This window comes from Eubalaena glacialis, chromosome 18 (assembly GCF_028564815.1).
Source record: "Eubalaena glacialis isolate mEubGla1 chromosome 18, mEubGla1.1.hap2.+ XY, whole genome shotgun sequence".
Classification (NCBI taxonomy): domain Eukaryota; kingdom Metazoa; phylum Chordata; class Mammalia; order Artiodactyla; family Balaenidae; genus Eubalaena; species Eubalaena glacialis.
This window is the reverse complement of record NC_083733.1, coordinates 31,475,031-31,487,287: the sequence shown is the minus strand read 5'-3', so window position 1 is coordinate 31,487,287 and position 12,257 is coordinate 31,475,031. Positions and strand designations below refer to the sequence as shown.

General features: G+C 35.3%; 1 protein-coding gene across 2 annotated transcripts in view; it reads left to right on the top strand.

The window, feature by feature from the left end:
• The window catches only part of RBL2 (RB transcriptional corepressor like 2), a 48,757-nt gene that overhangs the window by 8,764 nt on the left and 27,736 nt on the right, over nt 1-12,257 (top strand). For both annotated transcript variants that reach the window (XM_061174437.1, XM_061174438.1), the window contains 4 exons: nt 3,268-3,396; nt 4,721-4,881; nt 4,974-5,038; nt 5,680-5,866. In XM_061174437.1, coding sequence (XP_061030420.1) covers nt 3,268-3,396; nt 4,721-4,881; nt 4,974-5,038; nt 5,680-5,866 — 542 coding nt within the window. The remainder of the gene's footprint in view (nt 1-3,267; nt 3,397-4,720; nt 4,882-4,973; nt 5,039-5,679; nt 5,867-12,257) is intronic.

Sequence of the window (12,257 nt, the reverse complement as noted above, 5' to 3'; positions counted from 1 at the left end):
ATCTCTGAATTATGCACTGAAACACATTAGTGTGTCTGTGCTTATATCTTGTGCTGTATTTTTCACGAGACATGTCTTATTTAATTGAGTGGGACTGATCGTTCTCAGAGTAGTTCAGATTACTTTTTACATCTTGTTCAGATAAATATGCTTGATCAAATACCTTTAGATACAACTTATTTTCTGTACCTCCTCTTCTCACTTAACCTGTCCAAGGTCTGCATTCAGTGAAATACATTTTTATTATTATTATTGTCCTCTCTGTATTTCTTTTTTTTTTAATCAGGAATGAATTGACTATCACTAAGTTTATTGAAATGAAATATAAAATATGTGTAAATTTATGCAGCTTATTCCTAGGCATAGTGTCTTTTTTTTTTTTTTTTTTAATTGGGGTATAGTTGTTTTACAGTGTTGTGTTAGTTTCTACTGTACAGCGAAGTGGAGTTCCCTGTGCTATACAGCAGGTTCTTACTTCTCTGTATTTCTATGTAGAAATGACTCTTACTAATATATAGAAGAGCAGAAAGTACAGTTACACAGCTTTTTCTATAGATTATATAGAATGCCTTTGCCATTAAGATATCCCAATCAAATGCAAAGTTAAAATCAAAGAATTATTAGAGCTGGCAGGTGTTTCATAAGTGTAAGAGATTCTCATTATTAGATCAATTTGCCCAACTTATTTAAAGAGTCAGTAACTGAGGCCCAGAAACTAGCTGCTAGAAACAGAGCTAGGATTTGAATCCACATCTCCTAGCTCTTGGTTTCATGCTGCATGTGTAGGCCCTCTAGCAGGGATGTGTCGCTCCCTTGGTGTCAGTGTGATTTGTCTGATTGTAGCTGGTCCTTTCTAGCTAGTTAGGTTAGAACTTATCCTTCCTTCCCTGAGTTGCATGCTTGATTGAAAAGAAAAATCTTTCTTTTGTCAAAAATAAGCTCTTGGTTATTTTTGCTTTCCATCACACTGGATGTTTCTTTAGCGGAGATGAAGGTGGTGTGATCAGTGGCATGAAATTTAGAAAGACTTAAGAGCGTATAAACTGTTCTCATGGTGGTTGGAACCTTTGCTACCACTTGGCTTACTGTGGCTGGTGTTATATTATGATATTAGTCTTGACAGTAGATTATGGGCAGGTATATCTGACTTCTAGGATTTTTATCTGTTTTATGTCTTTTATGGCATATGTATACTTGGAGGTAAGTATTTGGTACTATATAAATTATTGGAAAAGAAGTGTATTGTCTTTATTTAGGTTTTGGTCTCACTTGATCAACTGGGGTGGCATATTTTTTGTCTCTACAATTAACTCAGTGTTTGAGTTTTACCTTACTATTATTAATTCCGTATATAATTATTTGGTCTAAAGAGCCTTTGTCTACCCACGATCCAGCACTATGATCGTTTATGATTCACTAGGATCTTTTCCAATAGAGTAGTTTAGTTGGTTTTATTCAGTTCTTGATTTAGTTATTTGGGGGAAGGTGTACTCTTATAGACACCTTTTTCATGACTTTGTCTGCAACAGTGGGCATCCCAGATTATCTCATTCCTGATAAACAAGCTAACTTTTGCCTGTTATCTTTGTTGACTTCCAATGGCAAGTACACACCAGTGACAAGTTTGGGCTTGTTGTCATGAAGGGCTTTGTGGACTGAAGACCGTTAGGTGCCACTTCCTGTATTACATGTTATCCCAAGTCTTCAGTCAGATTATCTTTGTTGATTGAAAGATAAAATATCTCATGAAGTGAGATTTATTTCTAAAGTCAGGATTTGAAATGTAGAATATGTCATGATGGGAGAGTCCTGGAGTTTAGATTCTGATCTTTAGGGGCATTTCAGATTTTTGTTAGAAGTCACTGTGCTGCCAGTTATTTCCTTCCATGGCAGGTACACACCAGCAACAAGTTTAGGCTTGTCAGTGTGTAGGGCTTTGTAGCTGGAAACTGGTACGTACCACTTCCTGTTTTACATTTGAGGAATTGAGTATATTTTAATATTAAGCATCTTTTTTGTGAAACCATGCAAGTTAGTGTGGTTATATCAATGCAAAGTTTAGCCTATTAATTATCATTTGTCTTTTTGGCAGCAGAAAACTATTTTCTCTCTTTAATCCATTTAAATTGATTTGTTGAAATATTTCCATCTATTAAAAAAAAAAAAAAAGAATTGCTTATCATGCTATGCTGAGGTAAGTGGTAACTTTCTTTAGAGGAAAGGAGAGAAAACAGCCTGAAACAAAGTAGTGTGAGTGTGTGTGTGTATGCATTTGGGTAGGCATTTAGTGTGAAAATGTCAAGGTTTAGAAATAATTCTTCAGATGTATGTTAGCTATTTAAGTTGAATTCATCTGATGTTATAAGAGTGTAAAATCAATATGAAGCATATATATGCAGTGTTTAATGCTTAAAGATACAAAAAAATCTAGAAATATTTCTTAATTTCTAAGAATAATAAAACTGTTTTAACTGCCTATAAAAACTGTTTTCAATGTTAGAGTTAAACCAGAACTACAATAATGACATGTTTCTTTAGGTTTAGGTTTTGGTTTATTTTTTTGTTACCAAGCATCAACAATTATTCCTGGGATACTAGCTCTAGAACTGAAATATCTTTTATTGTGGTCCTGTTGCATTAATTTATATGAGCTTGTATTACTACATCAAAAAGTATTTAAAATATTACTGTTAGGAGTCTGATTATAGTTTCTGGTCTTTTTAAAATACATACATGAAAAAATAATTATATTAATCATTTTTTCAGCTTTTCCCATCTAAGTATTTCTACCAGTTTTCTTGACAGAAAACTATTTTCATACCAAACAATTTCTTACAACTTGAGATAATTTATGAAGTTGTTTGTGTTCAGAATTTTCAAAAGAAAAACCAATGATGATAAAATTTTGATCAGCTACTAGGCATTTAATAAATGCTTATTTAATGAATATTAATGAATGGCATTTTTAGTAAAGTTTTGGTTTTTCTTAAGCTCTTTTTTTTTTAATATTTATTTTTTTAATTTATTTATTTGGTTGCGCCAGGTCTTAGTTGCGGCCGGCGGGCTTCTTAGTCTTACACTTATCGTTTAATAAATTTCTAAGAGTTTAATATTTCAAACTGTAAATTTGCCAAAACACTTTCTGTAGCTCTTGAGTCAGCTTTGTACACTGTTGTATAATGTCATTTTAATTGAAGGAAGAAATTATTTTAAAAATATTGTAAAGTTGAAGCAAATTTAACTCTATAATTGTTCATAATCCTGTAGGTAATTTCCCCATGATTAGTGATGATTTGGTTAATTCTTATCATCTTCTGCTGTGTGCTTTGGACTTAGTTTATGGAAATGCCCTTCAATGTTCCAATCGTAAAGAACTTGTGAACCCTAATTTTAAAGGTAAGTTTGTAAATCAAAGACTATCAGACAGCTCACATTTCTACCTTATGTTTACTGTTGGGAGTTGTACACATACTACAGCTTTCCTAGCATCAGAGAACATAAATGCTTTTCAAAGCTTCATCACCGTAGTTATCCAGAGTACTTATAACTAGGAGTTGAGCTCTCTGTAAAAATATTTATGGAAAAAGAAATTGCAAATATCACAAAGTTTAAAATCTTAGATGACAACTTTAGAAGTTTCTGAAATATATACTCAACAAGAAGAAGGAATTTAAAAACCTGGAGTAGCAAAGATGACATTAGAGCTGATGGTGGTTTTCTACATTGACAAGTTTCATGCCTGACTCACAGGAGGAGGTCAAAGCAGATTTATTAAAAGAATCTCCATTTCAGATCTTTTCTATAGAAGAGGAGTAGCTATGGTTCTAAAATAAGTAAAATGAATTTTCAACTCTAAACTAAAAGGTGTTTGGAAATGATAGTTATTTTGGCAATCCATTTAGTAGGCTTTAAGGTATATAATTTCTATGAATGATATACAGTAAGAGACCAAATTATGATGTATAAAGCAAATATTAAAAAGTATTTATTGAGCTAGTATATAATGCTGCTGCTATTTGAATAATACCTTGGTAGGATTCTGAGTGATTGTCAGTTGTGGGGTGGTTACAATTAGAATTTCAGCTTGTCTGAATCTCAAGGTAGATTTTTAAAGTTAGTGGAGTTAATTACTCCAGTTGCTTCTGGTTTGGTAAGTTTAATGTTCTCTGTATTCTGTCCTTTCTTTTATTTCCTTCCTAACTCCCTTTTATATTTCTATATAGCTGCTTCCCTTCATTTTTTTCCCTCTTCTTTATTTATTTCTCTTGCATTGAGTCTAGAACAAGAAGGGCTGTAAATTAATATGATAAATACATATAATATAATTAAATCAAAGTATATAAAGAGTATGTACTTTGAACAGTAATTTTTTTCAAAGTGCTATCGTTTATTTGAATGTAATGCTTATTGGCAAAATTTTATTTTTCTGGTTTTTAGATCTTATAGCAATATACTAAATTATTTTTTTAGTTTTTCTTTTTTAACCATCTCCAGGTAGATAACTGAATAACCAAAATCTTTTGAGCAGTGATACGCTTTTTCTCTATTTGCTATTTTTGAAGTATATTTAAATAGAGTCAAATTAGGCCCTTACACTATTTCCTGTATACTCATATGCTAACTCAAGTGCTGATTAGACTCTGTATTATTTATATTCTAGTTTATTACAGTTTGGTTTATGGAATGCTACCTGCTATCTCTGTGATTTTACCCATCACAGGCCTATCTGAAGATTTTCACGCTAAGGATTCTAAACCTTCCTCCGACCCACCTTGTGTCATTGAGAAACTCTGTTCCTTACATGACGGCCTAGTTTTGGAAGCAAAGGGAATAAAGGAACATTTCTGGAAACCCTATATTAGGAAACTTTACGAAAAAAAGGTTTGTAAGTAGTAAAGAAGTAATTTGAAAATATCTTCTGGGCAAAGACTTGATTTAATACGATGACTTAAGGATCTTTTCTTTCATCATAGCTCCTTAAGGGAAAAGAAGAAAATCTTACTGGTTTTTTAGAACCCGGGAATTTTGGAGAGAGTTTGTGAGTACTTCTGTTATAAACGTACTTTAATGTTTTAAATTATGTACCTAGGAAACCTCAGAGTTTCATGTTTTTATTGTTTGTATCCTGGAAATTTAGAATATGTCTTGTGGCAGAATATAGGGATGCAATAAAAAATTCTATCCACTATTACTTGAAGCACATGTTTTAGATTTATTGAAAATTGTATGGCTGTTCTTTAAAGCTTTAACAGTTAAGCTTTTGGATCATGATTTTTGAAATAAAGAAATTCTTTTGGAACTACACGGGTGAAGAATGATGATGTGGAAGTACTGAGGTCTTCAAACGTGCCTGGAGCAGCTAGGAAAGATAATTAGGCTTCTCACCAGAAGCTGTACCTACCAGGCAGCTTGGTACAGGATATCCATCCTGAAATACTGTCACCAAAATATACTTACTGTACAATGCATGAGCATAATGGAGCAAGCTTGCATTTTATACTCCTCAGTTTTTATAATTAACAGTGATCCTACTAAAACTTAACTTTCACAAAATTATTAGAATTTTTCGTAAATGAAAAAAATGAAACAAGTAGCCTAAAACAACTGAAATGGCGGTTCTGTGAGCATACATTTTTGGCAGTTCTGTGAGCATACATTTTGCCTTTTTTTTCTCTGTAGTAAAGCCATCAATAAGGCCTATGAGGAGTATGTTTTATCTGCCGGGAATTTAGACGAGCGGATTTTTCTTGGAGAGGATGCTGGAGAGGAAATTGGCACCCTTGCAAGGTGTTTGAATACTGGTTCAGGAACAGAGACTGCTGAAAGGGTGCAGGTGAAAAACATCTTGCAGCAGCACTTTGACAAGGTGAGTTGAGCCATGCCAGAAGAGTGGAAGTACAGGAGCAGACGTGCCAGAGGTTCTATTTTATTTTGGTACTTGTGTGTGTAGGTGCGTTTTACTTGCTTCCAGTGTGAAAAAGAAAATTCACATCCTACTTATCTTAACTGAAAAAGTTATCTCTATGTTTACTGTTTTAAATTTTATCGACCTTGACTTTCAAAATTTTTGGTTAGATCTGAGAAAAATAATTTAATATAAATGTAAATGAATGTGTCATGCTGGTGATTGTTGGTTTTGAGAAGATGGGCCAGTAATATACAGCCCATATTGAACATAGTAAGTGTTTAGAAAATGTTGATTGACCCAAATTGGTACCTTCATCTAAGAGACTAGAGAAACTGAGAATCTGTAGTCTTTAAGAAAGTTCTGTTAAACTGAGTTTCAGGATCATGTGTTAATTTCATGCAGACACTTAGGATGATGGCGACTAGGAGTTTCCCTTCTGTTGTGTGGTGTTCATACAGCAGAAAATAAGCAACTTCTGACAGGTGCTTCCAGAGGCAGTGAAGCTAATTCCAAGGGGTAACTCACCTGTAAGACCAGACTTAAGACTGGTTTGCTTTCTCATTCAATAAATATTCTCAAGGTATGCTGTATGCCAGATTGTGTCCTGGACACTGGGGCTATGTCAGTGAACAAAACATCTATGAATATCCTGGAATTTACTGATGGCTTGGTTCTAGGGTGTGAAAAAAAAGAAAACAGTGATGACTCCAGTTGGGTGAATGGTATAAAAGCTAAAGTCCTTACAAATGCCTAAAAAGTCTTCAATGATCTAGCCCTGCTACCTCTCTGAATTCATCTCCCACCACTTTCCTCCTCACCCTTTCCACTCATGCCACATTAACCTCCTTTTTCGTTCTTCAGATATGCCAAGCATACTCCCAACTCAAAGCCTTTGCTCTGCTGTTTCCTCAGCCTAGAGCATGTTTCTTCAAGATACTCATGTGGTTTACTTCCTTGCTTCCTTCGGATCTCTGATAACCTGACTACTATATAAAATAATAACCACCAGCATCCTCTCCTACCTCAGGACTTGCTTTCCCCCTTACTCTGCCATTAGTGTTCCTGTTAGTATTTATCAGTGTCTGATGGTTGATAGGTAGGTAGGTAGAAAGAAAAAATTGTTTGTCTGAAGATAATAGATACATAGAAAGAAAGAGACAGAGAGAAGGAGAGAAAGAGAGGGAGGAAGAGAGGGAGAGAGGAAGAAAGGGAGGAAGGATAGATGGATTGTTTATTATCTGTCTCCCTGGATTAGAATATAAGCTTCATGAGGTCTATGATCAGTGTTGTATTCAGTGCTTGTAGGCATTCCATAAATATTTACTTTTGACATTTATTGAGGGGAAAGAACAAGTTTAGCGGGGCAAAAATCAAGAGTTAGAGTTATGAGCACGTTAAGGGTGAGATGTCTTTTAAATATTCTAGTAGAGGAGTTAAGTAGGCCGTTTAGAGATACAAGACTAGTGCTCACAGCAAAAGTAAGGGCTGTGTATATATATATATATACCTTTAGGATATATATAATGTCATTAGGATACAGATGGCTTTTAAAGCCATGGAATTAAGAGAGGTTACCTAGTAGTATGAGTCGATAGACAATAAAAGAGGTCTAAGGAGTTAAAGAGAGACTCTTCTTGATCAGAATGCACAGGAAGCTTTAAGCTAAGAACTTAAACAGGGCTACCAAGAAGCCCCATGCTGACCTTGAGGACTACGGGCAGGAAGTTGTTTGTGGTCGTCGTATGTCATTTCCTTTGTGGAAGCGCTGCTACCTGTGGGCCACGTGGTGAGATGCTGCTGGCTGCTGTTGCTTCTCCTCCCAGCAAGGCACTGGTTCACATACAGGGAAGAAGGTGGCTGTAAGAAAAGCTGTTAAATATAGGGAGAAAGCTTCTGAATGTAGTTAATCTACCTAGATCATCTTATTGACCTAAAAATAATTACAGAATTAATTTCTTTGAAACAAAGTGAAAGTCTTGGCTCTACTCTTGTTCAATGCACAGAGAAAGCATATAGATTTATTTCTGTATGGTGAATTTCTGTGTTTTTCTGTATCTCATGAAACTTGAATAGTTCTGTTGCCGGGTAAAAATTGCTGGGTGTTTTTACAACTATCTCTAGAATAAGCACATTTAATACATAGAGAAATATAGTCTATCTTGAATAGTAAAAAACTCTTTAGCTATCTTAACCTTTCAGAGTTTGTTGGAAAAATTAGAAAAGATATTTTATTAGCCTATGTATTTCTTTTTTTAACATCTTTATTGGAGTATAATAGCTTTACAATGGTGTGTTAGTTTCTGCTTTATAACAAAGTGAATCAGTTATACATATACCTATGTCCCCATATCTCTTCCCTCTTGCGTCTCCCTCCCTCCCACCCTCCCTATCCCACCCCTCTAGGTGGTCACAAAGCACCCAGCTGATCTCCCTGTGCTATGCGGCTGCTTCCCACTAGCTATCTATTTTACGTTTGGTAGTAAATATATGTCCATGCCACTCTCTCACTTTGTCCCAGCTTACCCTTCCCCCTCCCCGTATCCTCAAGTCCATTCTCTAGTAGGTCTGTGTCTTTATTCCCGTCTTGCCCCTAGGTTCTTCATGACCATTTTCTTTTTTTTTTTTTTTTCAGATTCCATATATATGTGTTAGCATACGGTATTTGTTTTTCTCTTTCTGACTTACTTCACTCTGTATGACAGTCTCTAGGTCCATCCACCTCACTACAAATAACTCAATTTTGTTTCTTTTTATGGCTGAGTAATATTCCATTGTATATATGTGTCACATCTTCTTTATCCATTCATCTGTTAATGGACACTTAGGTTGCTTCCATGTCCTGGCTATTGTAAATAGAGCTGCAATGAACATTTTGGTTCATGACTCTTTTTGAATTATGGTTTTCTCAGGATATATGCCCAGTAGTGGGATTGCTGGGTCGTATGGTAGTTCTACTTTTAGTTTTTTAAGGAACCTCCATACTGTTCTCCATAGTGGCTGTATCAATTTACATTCCCACCAACAGTGCAAGAGTGTTCCCTTTTCTCCACACCCTCTCCAGCATTTATTGTTTCTAGATTTTTTGATGATGGCCATTCTGACCGGTGTGAGATGATATCTCGTTGTAGTTTTGATTTGCATTTCTCTAATGATTAATGATGTTGAGCATTCTTTCTTGTGTTTGTTGGCAATCTGTATATCTTCTTTAGAGAAAGGTCTATTTAGGTCTTCTGCCTATTTTTGGATTGGGTTCTTTGTTTTTTTGATATTGAGCTGCATGAGCTGCTTGTAAATTTTGGAGATTAGTCCTTTGTCAGTTGCTTCATTTGCAAATATTTTCTCCCATTCTGAGGCTTGTCTTTTCATCTTGTTTATGGTTTCCTTTCCTGTGCAAAAGCTTTTAAGTTTTATTAGGTCCCATTTGTTTATTTTTGTTTTTATTTCCATTTCTCTAGGAGCTGGGTCAAAAAGGATCTTGCTGTGATTGATGTCATAGAGTGTTCTGCCTATGTTTTCCTCTAAGAGTTTGATAGTGTCTGGCTTTACATTTAGGTCTTTAATCCATTTTGAGTTTATTTTTGTGTATGGTGTTAGGTAGTGTTCTAATTTCATTCTTTTACATGTAGCTGTCCAGTTTTCCCAGCACCACTTATTGAAGAGGCTGTCTTTTCTGCATTGTATATTCTTGCCTCCTTTATCAAAGATAAGGTGACCATATGTGCGTGGGTTTATCTCTGGGCTTTCTCTCCTGTTCCATTGATCTATATTTCTGTTTTTGTGCCAGTGCCATACTGTCTTGATTACTGTAGCTTTGTAGTATAGTCTGAAGTCAGGGAGCCTGATTCCTCCAGCTCCGTTTTTCTTTCTCAAGATTGCTTTGGCTATTCGGGGTCTTTTGTGTTTCCATACAAATTGTGAAATTTTTGGTTCTAGTTCTGTGAAAAATGCCATTGGTAGTTTGATAGGGATTGCATTGAATCTGTAGATTGCTTTGGGTAGTATAGTCATTTTCACAATGTTGATTCTTCCAATCCAAGAACATGGTATATCTCTCCATCTATTTGTATCATCTTTAATTTCTTTCATCAGTGTCTTATAATTTTCTGCATATAGGTCTTTTGTCTCCTTAGGTAGGTTTATTCCTAGATATTTTATTCTTTTTGTTGCAGTGGTAAATGGGAGTGTTTTCTTAATTTCACTTTCAGATTTTTCATCATTAGTGTATAAGAATGCAAGAGATTTCTTTGCATTAATTTTGTATCCTGCTACTTTACCAAATTCATTGATTAGCTCTAGTAGTTTTCTGCTAGCATCTTTAGGATTCTCTATGTATAGTATCATGTCATCTGCAAACAGTGACAGCTTTACTTCTTCTTTTCCAATTTGTATTCCTTTTATTTCTTTTTCTTCTCTGATTGCTGTGGCTAAAACTTCCAAAACTATGTTGAATAATAGTGGTGAGAGTGGGCAACCTTGTCTTGTTCCTGATCTTAGTGGAAATGGTTTCAGTTTTTCACCATTGAGGATGATGTTGGCTGTGGGTTTGTCATATATGGCCTTTATTATGTTGAGGAAAGTTCCCTCTATGCCTACTTTCTGCAGGGCTTTTATCATAAATGGGTGTTGAATTTTGTTGAAAGCTTTCTCTGCATTTATTGAGATGATCATATGGTTTTTCTCCTTCAGTTTGTTAATATGGTGTATCACATTGATTGATTTGCGTATATTGAAGAATCCTTGCATTCCTGGGATAAACCCCACTTGATCATGGTGTATGATCCTTTTAATGTGCTGTTGGATTCTGTTTGCTAGTATTTTGTTGAGGATTTTTGCATCTGTGTTCGTCAGTGATATTGGCCTGTAGTTTTCTTTCTTTGTGACATTTTTGTCTGGTTTTGGTATCAGGGTGGAGCTGGCCTTGTAGAATGAGTTTGGGAGTGTTCCTCCCTCTGCTATATTCTGGAAGATTTTGAGAAGGATAGGTGTTAGCTCTTCTCTAAATGATAGAATTTGCCTGTGAAGTCATCTGGTCTTGGGCTTTTGTTTGTTGGAAGATTTTTAATCACAGGTTCAATTTCAGTGCTTGTGATTGGTCTGTTCATATTTTCTGTTTCTTCCTGGTTCAGTCTCAGAAGGTTGTGCATTTCTAAGAATTTGTCCATTTCTTCCAGGTTGTCCATTCTTTTGGCATATAGTTGCTTGTAGTAATCTCTCATGATCCTTTGTATTTCAGCAGTGTCAGTTGTTACTTCTCCTTTTTCATTTCTAATTCTATTGATTTGAGTCTTCTCCCTTTTTTTCTTGATGAGTCTGGCTAATGGTTTATGAATTTTGTTTATCTTCTCAAAGAACCAGCTTTTAGTTTTATTGATCTTTGCTATCGTTTCCTTCATTTCTTTTTCATTTATTTCTGATCTGATCTTTATGATTTCTGTCCTTCTGCTAACTTTGGGGTTTTTTTATTCTTCTTTCTCTAATTGCTTTAGGTATAAGGTTTGGTTGTTTATTTGAGATGTTTCTTGTTTCTTGACATAGGATTGTATTGCTGTAAACTTCCCTCTTAGAACTGCTTTTGCTGCATCCCATAGGTTTTGGGTCATCGTGTTTTCATTGTCACTTGTTTCTAGGTATTTTTTGATTTCCTCTTTGATTTCTTCAGTGATCTCTTGGTTATTAAGTAGTGTATTGTTTAGCCTCCATGTGTTTGTATTTTTTACAGATCTTTTCCTGTAATTGATATCTAGTCTCATAGCGTTGTGGTCGGAAAAGATACTTGATACGATTTCAGTTTTCTTAAATTTATAGCCTATGTATTCATGCTTAAATTCTTGACGTTAAGTTATATCTTTTTCATATTTGTGTTCAAGAATTTCACTTAAACTTATTTCTCTGAAGATCTGTCTGCTTTGGGGGGAAAAACTGTGATAGGTTCTAGTAACTAAAGGTAAAGAAGGGCAAGAAGACTGAAGAAGGCTATTCTGCATCAGGTTGTATTCTGCATCTAAGAATGTTTGTTTTATCCTCTCTGTGAAGCAAATTTGATTATTTTTTATTTTTTTATAAATTTATTTATTTTATTTATTTATTTTTGGCTGCATTGGGTCTTCGTTGCTGCTCGTGGGCTTTCTCTAGTTGTGGCGAGCTGGGGCTACTCTTTTTTGCATTTTGCGGGCTTCTCATTGTGGTGGCTTCTCTTCTTGTGGAGCATGGGCTCTAGGCACACGGGCTTCAGTAGTTGTGGCACGTGGGCTCAGTAGTTGTGGCTCACAGGTTCTAGAGCGCAGGCTCAGTAGTTGTGGCGCACGGGCTTAGTTGCTCCGCGGCATGTGGGATCTTCCCGGACCAGGGC